General features: G+C 38.0%; 1 protein-coding gene across 3 annotated transcripts in view; it reads left to right on the top strand.

Moving 5' to 3' along the window:
* Scaf11 (SR-related CTD associated factor 11) overlaps window positions 1–14,942 on the top strand; it is a 72,289-nt gene that overhangs the window by 13,127 nt on the left and 44,220 nt on the right. For all 3 annotated transcript variants that reach the window (XM_045151808.1, XM_045151807.1, XM_045151806.1), the window contains exon 2: window positions 13,469–13,539. In XM_045151808.1, the coding sequence (XP_045007743.1) occupies window positions 13,509–13,539 (31 nt within the window). In that variant the 5' untranslated portion in view covers window positions 13,469–13,508. The remainder of the gene's footprint in view (window positions 1–13,468; window positions 13,540–14,942) is intronic.

Here is a 14,942-nt window from a genome sequence, read left to right as displayed (position 1 = left end):
AATGGGCGCGTCAGGGCTTCCAGCCTCTGCAAACGAACTCCAGATGCGTGCGCCCCCTTGTGCATCTGGCTAACGTGGGACCTGGGGAACCGAGCCTCGAACCGGGGTCCTTAGGCATCACAGGCAAGCGCTTAACCGCTCCGCCATCTCTCCAGCCCTCTAATTTCTTAATATAGGCACTTATGGCTATAATTTTACCTCTTAGAACTGCCTTCATTGTGTCCTAGAGATTTTGGTGTGTTGTGTTCTCATTATCATTTGACTCTATAAATATTTTGATTTCCTTCTTGATTTCTTCATTGACTCATTCATCATTTAGTGGTGTATTGTTTAATTTCCATTATTTTTTGTATGCTCTATAGCATTTCTTGCTACTGATTTGTAGTTTAATTCCATTGTGGTCAGATAGAATGCAAGGAATTACTTTAATTTTCCTGAATTTGTTAAGATTTGCTTTGTGTCCTAATATATGGTCTATTTTAGAGAATGTTCCATGTGCTGCTGAAAAGAATATATATTCTGCAGCCTTTGGATGAAATGTCCTGTATATATCTGTTAGGTCCATTCCTTCTCTGAGCTCATTTAGTCCAGATGCCTCCCTGCTTATTTTTTCCTGGTTTGACCTGTTAATTGATGAGAGTGGGATGTTAAAGTCACCCACCACCATTGTGTTTGGTGTTATCTGTGACCTTTGTTCTAATAGTGTTTGTTTGATGAATTTGGGAGCCCCCATGTTAGGTGCATATATGTTTAGGATTGTAATGTCCTCCTGTTGGAGTGTGCCCTTAATCAATATAAAGTGACCTTCTTTATGTTTCTTGAGTAATGTTGGAGTAAAGTCTACCTTGTCAGATATTAGGATAGCAATCCCTGCTTGTTTTCTAGGCCCATTTGCTTGAACCACTGTCTTCCAACCTTTCACCCTAAGGTAATGTCTATCCTTTGTAGAAAGGTGAGTTTCTTGGAGACAACAAATTGTAGGATCCTGCTTTTTAACCCAGTCTGCAAACCTGTATCTTTTCGTTGGGACATTGAGGCCATTGATATTAAGAGATATTATTGAAAGGTATGTATTTATGTTTGCCATTTTTGTGTGTGTGTGGTTCCGGTTCTACCTGTGTTCTCTTGTGTTAACTAGTACTTGAGTATTGCTTGTTTTTTCTAGGTTCCTTATATGTGTGCTTTTTCTTTTCTTCAGCGTGGAGGATTCTATCAAGTATTTTCTGTAGAGCTGGTTTTGTCTTCAAATACTCCTTTAACCTGCTTTTGTCATGGAATGTCCTTATTTCTCCGTCTATTTGAATGGATAACTTTGTAGGATAAAGTAACCTTGGTTGACAGTTGTTATCTTTCAGAACTTGGAATATATCACTCCAGGCCTTTAGGCTTTATAAGTTTGTGTTGAATAATCTGCTGTAATCCTGATGGGCTTGCTTTTGTAGGTAACTTGATTTTTCTTTCTAACTGCTTTCAGTATTTTTTCCTTGGTTTGTGTGTTTGGTAGTTTGATTATAATATGACGAGGAGAGGTTCTTTTGAGATTTTTTCTGGCTGGGGTTCTAAAGGCTTCCTGTATCTACATTGGCACCTCTTTTCCAATTTGGGAGAAATTTTCTTCTAAGATTTTGTTGAAGACACCTACTATGCCTTTGGAGTGGAATTCTTCTACTATGCCCTGAATTCTTATATTTGATCTTTTCATAGTGTCCCGAATATCTTGAAATTCCCACTCATACTTTCTATAAGTTTGTCTTTTTCTTTGTTGGACTGTATTAGATCTGCCGCCTGGTCTTCTAGCTTAGATATTCTGTCCTCTCCTTCATCCATTCTACTGGTGAGATTTTCTACAGAGGTTTTTATTTCATTAACTGTGTTCTTCATTGCTAGTAATTCTGACTGGTTTTTCTTTATTATTTCTATTTCCTTATTTATGTCTTGTATTGCCTTCTTTATTTCATGAAATTGGTGTCCTGCATCTTCTTTGATTCCTTTGATTTCCTCTTTAAGTTCCTCTTTGATTCCTTTGATTTGTTCTCTGACTTCTTTGAACATATTTACAATCATTCTTTTGAAATCTTTCTCAGGCATTTCCTCTAACTCGTTCTCAGTGGAGGTCATTTCTGATGCATTAATACTTTTAGGTGTATTTATTTTGTCTTGCTTTTTAGTGTTTCTTGTGTTATAATGTATATATTTTTGCATCTTGGATTAAGTTAATGCTTGGATTTTCTAGCTAGCTGGGTATTCTTAGTTGTATCAGTTGGTCTGATGTTATATATTTTCAGGGTAGGAGTTTAAGGTGTTAGGTGTGGCTCTTAAGACTCTGAGAGTATCTACAAAGGTGCTCCTAGGGGTTGAGTTTCCTTGCTATGGGAGTATTCAAATAGCCTGAGTGGAATAAAATACAGGTAGATTCTAAAAGTTAACTAATCACTGTATCCATTCAATCAAAAACAGCCCCAAGTATGTATGCCAGAGTAGTTATTATTGCAACCAGATCCTCTATCAACAACGAGGTTAAGATTTCTGGTCTGTTGAGGGATCCAAGTCAGCTTGTGACCAAGTGAGACCCTTCCCTGGTGCAATCCCAGTTACCTTGGATGATTTTGGTCTCAGTCAAGTTGCTGCCTGGTCGTCGGGCTGCTGTTCTGATTTCTGGAGCTGAACACTGGCTTTTCCTGCAGGGCAAACCGAGCCTGGCAACTGTGGCCCTGCAGATCAGCACCCTCGCTGCTGGAACTGCTGCTGCTAAAGCTGCCTCTGATGGATCTGTCAGCAGCTGAAGCTGTTGCTGCTGCTGGACCCATCACTGCTGCTGCCTCTGCTGCTGCTGCTGCTGTAGCTGCCACTTCTGGAGCCACTGCTGCTGCTGAAGCTGCTGCTGCTGGGTCTGCTGCTGCCGCTCCTGGGTCTGCTGCTGCTGGGGCCTCTGTTACTGATGCCGAAGCTGCTGGGTCCTGCTGTTGGCCTAAGTTGGCATGTCCGGTCCCGGGACCGCTACTGTGTTCGCTGGAGCTGGGCTCAGGCGGTGGGGGAGGGGAGGGAGCCACAGGTGCTGTGGTTCTCTCGCTGTTCCATGTGTTCTACTTTGTGGTCTGCTCCTCCGTTGCTCACTTCTGCTCTCCCTTCACGTTTCCTGAGTTGCAGAAAGCTCTGGTGTTAGTGGAAAATCCCCACACTTGGCTTTTCCTGCGGCTGGAGCCGAGTCTGGCGGCTTTCTGGTGCGGTTGCCGGAGCTGCCAGGGCCGCTTTTGCAGGCCTGTGCGGGCTCTGGATGCTCTGGATCTCTTCTACTTCTCTGGTGCTGCTTCAATATCCTATACACCTCACTTTTTTAGTAAAAGTGTGTATTTTGCTGGTTTTTTTGGTCTTTTTCCCCCCAGGCTTCTTTGGCGTGGTACCTACGCTGCCATCTCAACCGGAAGTCCTCTGGTTTGCCACTTTTCATGGCTTCTTGGGTCTGTATTTTCTTCTGTGACTTTGTTGAAAATACTTGCTATGCCTTTGGAGTAGAATTCTTTTCCTACTGTGCTCTGAATTCTTATGTTTGATCTCTTCATAGTGTCCTGAATGTCTTGAAATTCCCATTCATGCCTTCCTATTAGTTTGTCTTTCTCTTTGTTGGCCTGTATTAGATCTGCCGCCTAGTTTTCTAGTTTAGATATTCTGTCCTCTCCTTGACCCATTCTCCTGGTGCAACTTTCTACAGAATTTTCTATTTGACTTTCTCCATTTTTCATATCTAGTATTTCTGAGTGGTATTTTATTATTATTATTATTTCTTTAGTCATGTCTTGTATTGACCTGCTTATTTCATTAAGTTGGTTTCCTGAGTTTTCCTTCAGGAATTTGTTTTCTTTGATTTCTTTGAACATAAATATAATCAGTTTTTTGAAAACATTGTCAGGCATTTCATCTAAAACAATCTCACTGGAGGTAATTTCTGATAGATTTATAATATTTGGTGGGATTATATTGTCTTTATTTTTTGTGTTTCTTGTATTATAATGCAGATATTTTTGCATCTTGAGTTAAATTGGTGCTTGAGTTTCTAATAATCTGCAGTGTTCTTATTCTTAGCTGTGTAAATCTGACTATATATCTTCAGTGTAGGAGTTTAAGGAGCCAAGTATAGCACCTATACTCAAGAGAAACAGCGGAAGTGACCCTAAGCGTTGAGTTTACCTGCTATTCAAGTATTGTAGTAGACAGGGTGGAACAAATTACTGGCAAATTCTAAAATTCAACTGAGCAATAGACACATTCAATCAAAACTAGCACAGAGCATTTATGCAGTCATGGGGATTAAAATGAACAGATAACCTAATAATGCCCAAGTCCCTCAAGGTGTGTGTTATCTAGCACCCTTAATCCTGTCAACTAGGAGTGGAGATTTCTGGTCTGAAATGGGTTCCAGGGCAGCCACACATCATGTTAAAGTATACAATCCAATGGTCTGTTCAGGTTCTGGATACTTGTAATACTTGTATAGCTGTTAGGTCTTTTACTGGGTTCTTTTTTTTTTTGCAAACAAAACAAGACAAAAATCTGTATTCACAGTCTTCAGCCTCCATATGTATACCCAGTGTATCCTATAATAGGCTCTTATGGAACATTTTGGAGTTCCTGTGATCAGATTCTCCAGAATCCCTAAGCCTTCCTGTCCTTATGGCTCCCATTCTTCCCTAGCTTCTTTGCCTAGAAATCCACAGGGAGAGAACATAGAGTTTCTCTTAGACTTTTCTTTTTTTTATGTCCACTTGATTTGCATATCTTTTTTGCATGTTCATAACTTCCCACTACATCACTTTCTCTCTCCCTCTCTCTCTTTCTCTCTGTCTCTCTCTTTTTTTTTTTCAAGGTAGGGTTTCACTGTGACCTAGAATTCACTATGTAGTCTCAGGGTGACCTTGAACTCACAGAGATCTTCCTACCTCTGCCTTCCTAGTGCTGGGATTAAAGGCATGTGCCACTATGCCTGGCTACTTTCATTTTTAAAGTATAATTATTTGTTTATTAGAAAGAAAAACAGAGAGGATGAGAATATGAATGGGTCTCTTTCCCTAGCAAACAAACTATAGACACATGTCACTTTATGCATCTGGTTTTACATGGGTACTGAGAATCCAGGACATCAGACTTTGCTAGCAAGTGCATTTAACTGCTGGGCCATCTCTCCAGCCCCCATTACTTTTTGTCCCCCTCTAGTATTCTGTCTTAAAGATTTTGCTACCTGTGCTACCAGGATGTAGACACTCTCAGGACAAAGCTATGAAAAATAAAATAGGTGACTGGAGAAATGGGTTGGTGGTTAAGGTTCTTGCTTACAAAGCCTAAGAACCTGGGTTTGATTCTTCAGTACCCACATAAGCCAGATGCACAAAGTGGCACATGCATCTGGACTTTGTTTGCAGTGGCTAGAGACCCTGGTGCTCCCATTCTCTTTCTTTCTTTTGTTTTTCTTTCTCATAAATAAATAAATAAATAGTTAAAATAAAGTAGGAAACTCAATATAGTGAATTCACTTTTCCAAGTTTTTATTCCTCTCTTGTTCTACTTTATCTTACTTTTTTTTTTGTTGTTGTTTTGTTGTTTTCAAGGTAGGGTCTTGTTCTAGCCCAGGCTGACCTGAAATTCACTGTGTAGTCTCAGGGTGGTTTTGAACTCTTAGTGATCCTCCTCTGTCTCCTGAGTGCTTGGATTAAAGGTGTGCACTATTCATGCCCATCCTACCTTATCTTACTTTTCAGAATACTATGTAAGTTTCTTCTAGTATTTTTTCCAGATTTTGTAGATAAACTGTATTGTACTTACTGATTTTACCTTAAACAGTATTATTAAATAGGTATATGTAGGTTAATATGATTTATAAATCTCACACGATCTAGAATCACCTATTGGGTAGTTTCTTGATTAGATTGAAGTGTGATGATGAACTCTCAATGTAAGTGGTACCATTCTATGGGCTGAGGAGCTGAGCAACAGCATTCATCACTCTACTTCTTGATTGCAGAACTAAGTGCGTTTTCAGTGTGATCCTTTTGCTTCTGCTCTCATACCTTCCCTGCTATAATGGGTTGTATTTCTTAACTGTGAGCCAAAAAGCTCCTTTCCTTCCTTAACTTGTTTTTATGGCAATGCGAAAGTAACTAATACAGTCTGAAAATTAAATTTGAATTGAACATTTTATAAAATTTTAGAAATTTGCAAACCAATTGTATAGGGAGACTGAGCCCTAAATTTGCATCCTATAATACTGCATCTCATTGCCCTTCTTTTGGAGATTGGTGTATGGGAAGCGGCGGTTATTGCTATTGTTGTTAATGGAAATCTTTCCACTGTCAGCCAAGTTTAAAGGTGTACTTGATAAATTCCCTGTTTTGGTTAGAAGAAAGTAACCCCCCCCCCCAACAGATCTTCTGCTTCCATACTGCCATTCAGAATGCATTTTTCCCTCCCACTTTCATCCCCTCTGCTTTCCAGATGTGAGCATATAGTGTTATTGATCCTGAGTGCTCCTGCAGGTCTTCCTGGAAGGGTTAGTTGTCAAACAAGTCTGTAACATCTGTTCTTGTGCTTTCTGTCTCTAATAGACATGAGGTTTAATGTTCTAAATAGGAACTCGTCTGTACATGTAATGCTTCTCTTCCTGTGATGTATAACAAACATTAAGGGCTAACTGATGGTAAGAAAGTATAATTTTGGGCTGGAGAGATGGCTTAGCAGTTGAGCGCTTGCCTGTGAAGCCTAAGGACCCTGGTTTGAGGCTCGGTTCCCCAGGACCTATGCTAGCCAGATGCACAAGGGGGCGCATGTGTCTGGAATTGGTTTGCAGTGGAAGTTAGTAAATGGCAAGAAAAATGAATTATGTCATTTGCAGGAAAATAAATAGAACTGAAGATAGTCATGTGAATATGTGGAAGTGGAGATGGTCATGTTAAGTAAGCCAGACTTGGACATGTATTACATGTTTTCTCTCATGTAGAATTTAGAAAGGGGAAAAACACAAAGGTTATAAAAATAGTGACAGGGACTGTTAGGGTAGAGAATAGGGATTGGGGGAGGGATGTAGGTATGGGGGAATCAGGGTTGAATATGATAAAGTTATGTAATATACATACTTGAAAATGCTCCAGGCTAGGGAGATGCCTCCATGGGTAAAGTGCTTTCTGTTCAAGCATGAGGACCTGAGTTTAGATTCCCAGCACTCATGTAAATGCCAGAACTAGTGGGTGCCTGTAACCCCCAGTGCTAGGGAAGTGGAGATTGAGAATCTCCCCCTACTCCAAGCTAATCAGGCCAAATTTGTGAGCTCTAGGTTAAGGGAGAGGCTCTGCCTCAAAGAATAAGGTGGAGAGCAATCAACACACCTGATTTTGACCTCTGGCCTCCACAGGAACATACATACATACCACACACCCATACACGTTTAAAAAATAGCACAATAATCCTCATTTTTGGCTGAGTGTGGTGGCACACACTTTTAATCCCACCACTTGGGAGGCAGAGATAGCAGGATCACCTTGAGTTTTAGGCCAGCTTGAGACTACATAGTGAAATTGAGGTCAGCATGGACTAGAGCAAGACCCTACCTCGAAGAAACAAAAACAGCCCCTCCTTTTTTGTTAATACATTTAATACATGTTGATAAAAAAATTAAAAGGAAACGCAGTGTATATATTCTTAAGTCAAAGAAACATATCTGGAGAGAATACAAACTATGATTTCAACTAGATAGCATTCTGGGGGAAAAAAAATCTAGGAAGATAGTAAGGAGATCCAAAACACAGATAAGCTTTAGGATAGTGAATATATTTTGTACACTACCATGGCATGTAGTGAAGAGATGCTATACATTTGTCAAAAACCATGGAATTTTTTTAAAAATTATTTATTTATTTATTTGAGAGCGACAGACACAGAGAGAAAGACAGATAGAGGGGGAGAGAGAGAATGGGCGCGCCAGGGCTTCCAGCCACTGCAAATGAACTCCAGATGCGTGCGCCCCCTTGTGCATCTGGCTAACGTGGGACCTGGGGAACCAAGCCTCGAACCGGGGTCCTTAGGCTTCACAGACAAGCGCTTAACCGCTAAGCCATCTCTCCAGCCCAACCATGGAATTTTTAATACCAGGAGTAAGCCCTAATGTAAACTATGGACTTGGTGATAATGTGTCAAAGAAGGTTCATTGATTGTAACATATATGCTCCTTTGATGTGGGGTGTTGATAGAAAGGAGGTTGTTATGAGGGGGGATGCAGAGGCTGTATGGGGCCTCTGTACTTTCAGTTTAGTTTTTCTAGGAATCTAAAACTGATTTTAAAATAGTTTGCTTATTCAAAAATAAATCAGGGCTGGAGAGGTGGCATAGTAGTTTCCTTTGAACCCTAAGGACCCAGGTTTGATTTCCTCGTACCCACATAAAGCCAGATGCACATGATAGCATGCATTTGGAATTGTTTGCAGTGGCTAGAGGACCTGGAATGCACCCATTCTCTTTATGTAATAAATAAATTAAAGATAAAAATTAAATAATAAAAACGTCAGTTAAGTCATTGTACCTAAGTAATTGCAGATGAGGATCTTCAAGATAAATGATTATGTATCAAACTCATTTCCATTTAGTCCTCCATACCTTAAGCATGAATGTCCTGAAGTTGTTTTTGTTTTTCTTTCTCTCCTTTTTGTCCAGAAAATTTTGAAGGACATGTGATAGATATGCTTGTGATTTTGTTTCTTATCTTGAAAAATAGTGAAGACACATTATCAAATTCATCTAGGGTATTCTATGTAGGCTATAAAGGCATTCATTTTTTATTTTGTTTTTAAAAAATTACTGTATTGTTATAGTCTTTGTGTAGGTTAGGCAGCTGCCTGTCACATAAGAGTGTAATGTATCTGGAAGGTAGCTCTACTGATTCTTTTTTTAAAAAGATTGCTGAGTAGTAGTATCATCTTGTAGTTTAATATATCAGTTTTATTTTATTTTTTCCACAATGAGTTTTATTATTTTGATGAAGTGTTACATAAATTTGTTTTTGTCTTGTTTTGCTTTCAGGGTAATGCTGGACTCACAGTTAGTTGAGAAGTGCTTATCTTCCATTTTTCTGGAAGAGAATGTGTTGATTTGGTGATGCTTCATTTTTAGATACTGAGAAGAATTTATCAGGAAATGATCTGGGCCTGGGCAGTTCTTCTTTGGAAGGCTTTTTAACTACAAGTTCAGTTTTCTTAAGAAGTTCTGACGCTACTTAGGTGATCTGTTTCAGTGTTGCCAGAGGTTTATATCTTATTCATTCTTTTAGAGAATGAGCTTTTGGCTTATTGATTTCTTTCTGTTAATTTCTGCTAGTTCTTTGTTCTGTTTGCTTTCTATATATTTTGCTCCTTTTTTTTCAGGTTGCAGAACTTTCTATTAAATATTTATTGGAGCAAATTTAAATATCCCATTTAGCTTGGTGTGGTGCTGCATGCCTTAAGTGCCAGCACTTGGGAGGAAGAGGGGGAAGGCAACTGTATGTGTGAGGTCAGCCTGTGACTACATACAGAGCTCCAGGTACGCCTGGGCTAGAGTGAGATCCTGTCTCAAAACACAGACACAATGATGTCCTGATTCAACTTGCCATTCAGAAATACTATGCCCCTGATTTGAGCAATAAGAAAGGACACTAACAGAGCAATGTACATGGGAACCCAAAACACAGTGAACAATAGCAAGACAGGAAGTAGTCTCGGAGGATGTATAGAAAAATTTGACAAGTATAGTGTATCTAAGACTTTAACATGAAAGTTTATAAAAACTCATAGTCACACATAACTTCTCAGTTACATAAATACTATTTTAAAACAACTTCATTTATATTCTATCCCTTTTCTTCTCTATCATTTCTTTTTCAACTAAAGAAAAGATATTGCATTACCCTATAAGAGGAGGAGGCTAATAATGGTACCAACTTGACTGTATTCCTGAGTACAAAACTAATTAATAAAAAAAAATAAAAGAATTTTGGAAACATCAGTGAAACATTTGATGTTTGCTCCTTTTTTTAACAAGGTAAAAGTTTAGGTTATTGATTTGAAACCTTTTCTGATATAAGAAGTTTGTTGGACTTTTGCTGTATCTCACATATTTTAACTATTAATATTTTTGAATGTAGGGATGACTTTTTTTTTTAATACTCCCTGCCTTTAGTCTATAGTGTCTTTTGAGTGCTTGGACATTTTTTTTTCCCAAGTAGGTTCTCACTGTAGCCCATGCTAACCTAGGATTCACTATGTCGTTTCAGGCTGGCCTCAAACCTACAGCATTCCTACTACTACCTCTGCCTCCACAGTGCTGGGATTAAAGGTGTGTACCATCATGCCCACCTATAGCAGTTTTTCATGGCTGTTTTTTTTCTTTGTGAATTTTATCCATTTGTCTATGATGTATCTTAATTCTAATGACCAATGCCAATTTGAGTTCTGCAGGTACATAGAAGTTTCTGGATTCAGGGTTGGAGAGGTGGCTTAGCATTTAAGGTGCTTGCCCGTGAAGCCTAAGGATCCAGATTCAGTTCTTCAGGTCCCACATAAGCCAGATACATAAGGTGGCACATGCATCTGGAGTTCATTTGCAGCTGCTAGAGGTCCTGGCGTACCCATTCTGTCAATCTGTGTCTAATAAGTAAATAAATAAAAATAAGCTTAAAAAAAGAAGTTGGCTGGATTCTTGCTGTCTTAACCATCTCAGTTTTGTAAACATCTGTCTACATTCCTTGTAATCATTTTTAGTTTTTTCCTAGATGAGCTTCTTTCTTGCCTTTTCTTTCCCTTTCTTTTTCTTTTCTTTCTTTCTTTTCTTTTCTTTTTTTTTTTGAGGTAGGGTCTTGCTCTAGCCTAGGCTTACCTGGAATTCAGTCTGTAGTCCTAGGCCGGCCTCAAACTCTCAATGAGCCTCTTACCTCTGCTTCCTTCATGCCGGGATTAAAGGCGGGTGTGTGTACCACTGTGCCTGGCTCCTTGCCTTTGGGCAAACGTTTTACTTATGCACCTTACTTTCAACTCTTAAAAAAATTATTTTTCAGTTAAGAAAACTTTATTTGAGGAAAATTGAGCAGGAAATAATGTAGAAAAGCTCCTGGGCTGGGAGGAGTCCTGAGCAGGTAGTCATCTGGCCCAGTTGTAATCTTTTACCTCCTGGTACTCCCCATCCTCAGCCTGGAAATAGGCCAAAAATCATACATTTCATTTAAACATAAAGACTGACATTCTCCCTAAGACATCTTTTCTTACTAGCTAAAAGTGTAAGCTACTTGACCCTTTTTATACTGTGGTTTCTAGGCTGTCATCATTTTTCTTCATAGGCCCTGGACATTGATCTTTGTGTTTTTTTTTTCCCCCCCAAACAGTAGCCCCAGAATTAACCAACTGTTGCAAATAATAGGCTGAAAATGAGAAGCTTTCCTCTTATTTTTAACATTCTACTTTTTAAAGGCAGATGATTAAAGCTTTAAAAAAGTAATGGCTTATTTTGAGCTTGCTATAATCTTTTTATATAGTTTTGCTTATTTAGTTGTAAGCAGAGGTAGATAGAAGGGGAGAGAGAGAATGCGAATGAATGGGTGTGTGAGAGCCTCCAGCCATTGCAAACAAACTCCATGTGCCACTGTACATTTGGCTTTATGTGAACACTGGAGAATGGAACCTGTGATACTAGGCTTTGGAAGCAAGTGCTCACCCCTCAATTTATTTTTATTTTTTATTTTTGAGGTAGGGTCCTCAGGCTAACTTGGAATTCAATGTGTAGGTTCAGGCTGGCCTTGAACTCACAAGTAATTTTCCTACCTCTGTCTCCTGAGTCCTGGCATTAAAGTGAGCCACTATGCCTGACCTTACCATTGGTTTTGTAACCAGAATTAGACTTTGTGTTTCTCATAGTTTAACCAAATAGATATTTTTTTGGGCCAAGCCACAAAAAAAGATATAGAAATTGGCACTAGTAAATTGTCTTATCAGATAATGAGAAAAAATGTCATTAATTAGTAAAATTGGGGACCTTGTGCTTAAAATACTGTACATTGTATTTGAAAAGTTCATTGTAGTCATGTGTTTTGTATCAATTCAGGAAGGTATATTGAAATTGAAAAATAATTGTACTTCATGAATTTCTTCTGACAGCTACTTAACTTTTCTCCATTTCTCCTTATCTCTAATGATGACCATATTCTGGTTCTAAATACTGAAATAATCTTTGACTTTGCACGCATGCTTGCCAGTCTCAGAAATTCTCAGCCTCTTAGTTTCTTGCATTTCAAGTTCACTTTACTGCCTGTTGCTCTAGTTAAGCAAATCATTCTACTTCTAATCTTTCTCCACTGTACTTGATTCTTTGCTGGCATAGCAATCTTTTTTTTTTCCTTTAAATATTTTTATTTATTTGAGAGACAGAGTTGTATATGGGCGTGCAAGGGTCTCCTGCCCCTGCAAATGAATTCCAGATGCATGTGCCACTTTGTGCATCTGGCTTTTTGTGGGTATTGGGGAATTGAACCCAGGCCATCCAGTTTTGAAAGTAAACACCTTTAATCATTGACCCATCTAGCCCACAATCTTTTGAAAAATAAGTTTGTGATCCCCTCATGCTGGGAATCAAACCCAGGACCTCTGGCTTATGCTAGTTCTTCAAAGGAATCTTTAATGTTGAGCATAAGGAATTGGGCCTGATGGCACATACTTGTAATCCTAGCTACTGTAGAGGCTAAGGCAGGAGGAACACAAGTTAAATGCCAGTTTGGGAAACTTAGTGAAACTCTGTCTCAAAAAAGGCAGGGTAGGGATATAGCTTAGTGGTAAAGTGCTTACCTAATATATATGAAATCCTGGGCTTGATCCCCAGTGCCTTAGTGTAAAAAGAGAGAATAAGGGAAAGGGGTAGGACAGGCCGATGAAGACCTTAAAATGTTGTTTAGATTAAGCCTAAGCTTTTTGTCTAGTCATGAAACATCTGTATTTAATTTTCCATACTTGATTTACACTGCTGTACTTATTTATAATTTCCTTACTCCTCCTCACTATATACAAACATGCAGCATCTACTTAGTCTTCTTACTATTGTCAGATTGGCTAGCCAAGGACTTTTAAAATTTTTCTATACTTAACTACTTTTCTTGAATATCATATGTTGCTCCACATAACTTTTCATTTTCCCAAATAATAACATTTCAAGTTGATCTCTTTTTCCTAGGCTTGGATTATATTTATGTCTATGTCATAAAATTTATAATTAATAGTTATTTAAAGCTGTTTTTAAAAGTAACTTTATTGAGTATAAGTACTGTAAAAGAGTACAGAATTATTTACATATTTATTGGTTTGGCCCATGCCCTGTGTTTTCATGTATGAAATAATTTCTTATAGTTCAAAAATTTTTTTAAATTTATACTGTTGGGTGAAGGCAAGCATAAAAATTCTTTTAATTTATTCTATAGGAAATCTCTTATAAAGAAGAAGTCTGTATATACTCTAAATATGGGCGATCAAGAATATGAAGATAAAGAAGGTAACTTTTCATTTTTATAAGGCTTATTTAAAATCAAACGTAGTGTTACTAAATATTTACTTTATATTTGTATTTAAGTAGGGTTTTTGGTTTCTACTTACCTGTGTTGATTTTATATTCTAAAATTACTTTAAGAATTACACACTTTTCTTATGTTTTAATTTTCATTGATTATTGTTAGTTGAGCTGTTTGCTTTTCATTCTACTTTTATCTATTGGTTTTGGAGTTTCTGTTCAGTTTCTTTTTGTTTTTATGTTAGCATTAGTGTTTTCCTTTGCTTCTACAGTTAATCTTCACTGTCAGCAGAAGAACCTTAGAACACTAACTCTAGTCCTACTCTTGATTTATAGGTTGTAGTTATCTGTTATTTTAGTTCTCTTTAAAAATAAAAAAACACAAATGAAAGAGATGGCTTAGTGGTTGAGTACTTGCCTGTGAAGCCTAAGGACTCCTGTTCAAGGGGCTCAGTTTCCCAGGACCCACATTAGCCAGATGCACAAGGGGCCACACGTGTCTGGAGTTTGTTGGCAGTGCATGGCTGGAGGTCCTGGCACTACCATTCTTTCTCTGTATCTGCCTCTTTCTCTCTCTGTTGCTCTCAAATAAATAAATAAAAGTAAACAAAAAAATTAAAAAAAACACATGTTTTACACAAAAAATATTTGCTTGCGTTTCTTTCTATCCTTTAAAAAAATATATTAAGGTGTTTGTATTGATGTACTCCTAGTTATTGTATTTATTTTACATGTTTCAAAATCATTCACAGGTAGTTTTATTGGGTATATATTTTTGGTTGATTAGTTTAGTTTTACCTTTTATTTTTATTTCAACTTTTTTCTATTAGTACTTTGAAGATACAGGTTAATGTCCCTGTTTTATTTCTTGCTATATAGCAATCTCTTCTTAGTCAAAACAACATTCCCTTGTAGATTTGTCTTTTCTCATTTTTTTCATCATCATTTGTCATTAAGGTCCTTTTAAATCTTTGAAGTTTTGGTTGCTTTTTTTGTTTCTTTGTTTTTCAAGGTAGGCTTTCCCTCTTGCCCAGGCCATGCTAACCTGGAATTCATTATGTAGTCTCAGGGTGGCCTTGAGTTTACTGTGATCCTCCTACCTCTGCCTCCTGAGTGCTGGGATTAAAGGCAACTCAGTGGTTGCTTTGTTTCTAGGCATAATGTTTTTCTGCTTACTGTTTTTTTTTTTTAATAATTGCTGGGCTTTGGCTGAAGTCAAAGCATTTGTTTACGTATGTAACATCAGTTCAGACATTTTCATGATCAGCTTCTGAAAATAGGCACTGATAATATAAAATGCAAATGACCACTGCAATTAGATCATGCCTAGTTACCGGGAAGTTTTTGCTAAGTTTATTGTGTTTGAAGCTTCTATACAGCTGGATTTG

This window comes from Jaculus jaculus, chromosome 6 (assembly GCF_020740685.1).
Source record: "Jaculus jaculus isolate mJacJac1 chromosome 6, mJacJac1.mat.Y.cur, whole genome shotgun sequence".
In the NCBI taxonomy this organism is placed as follows: Eukaryota; Metazoa; Chordata; class Mammalia; order Rodentia; family Dipodidae; genus Jaculus; species Jaculus jaculus.
This window is presented reverse-complemented; position numbering and strand designations above follow the sequence as displayed.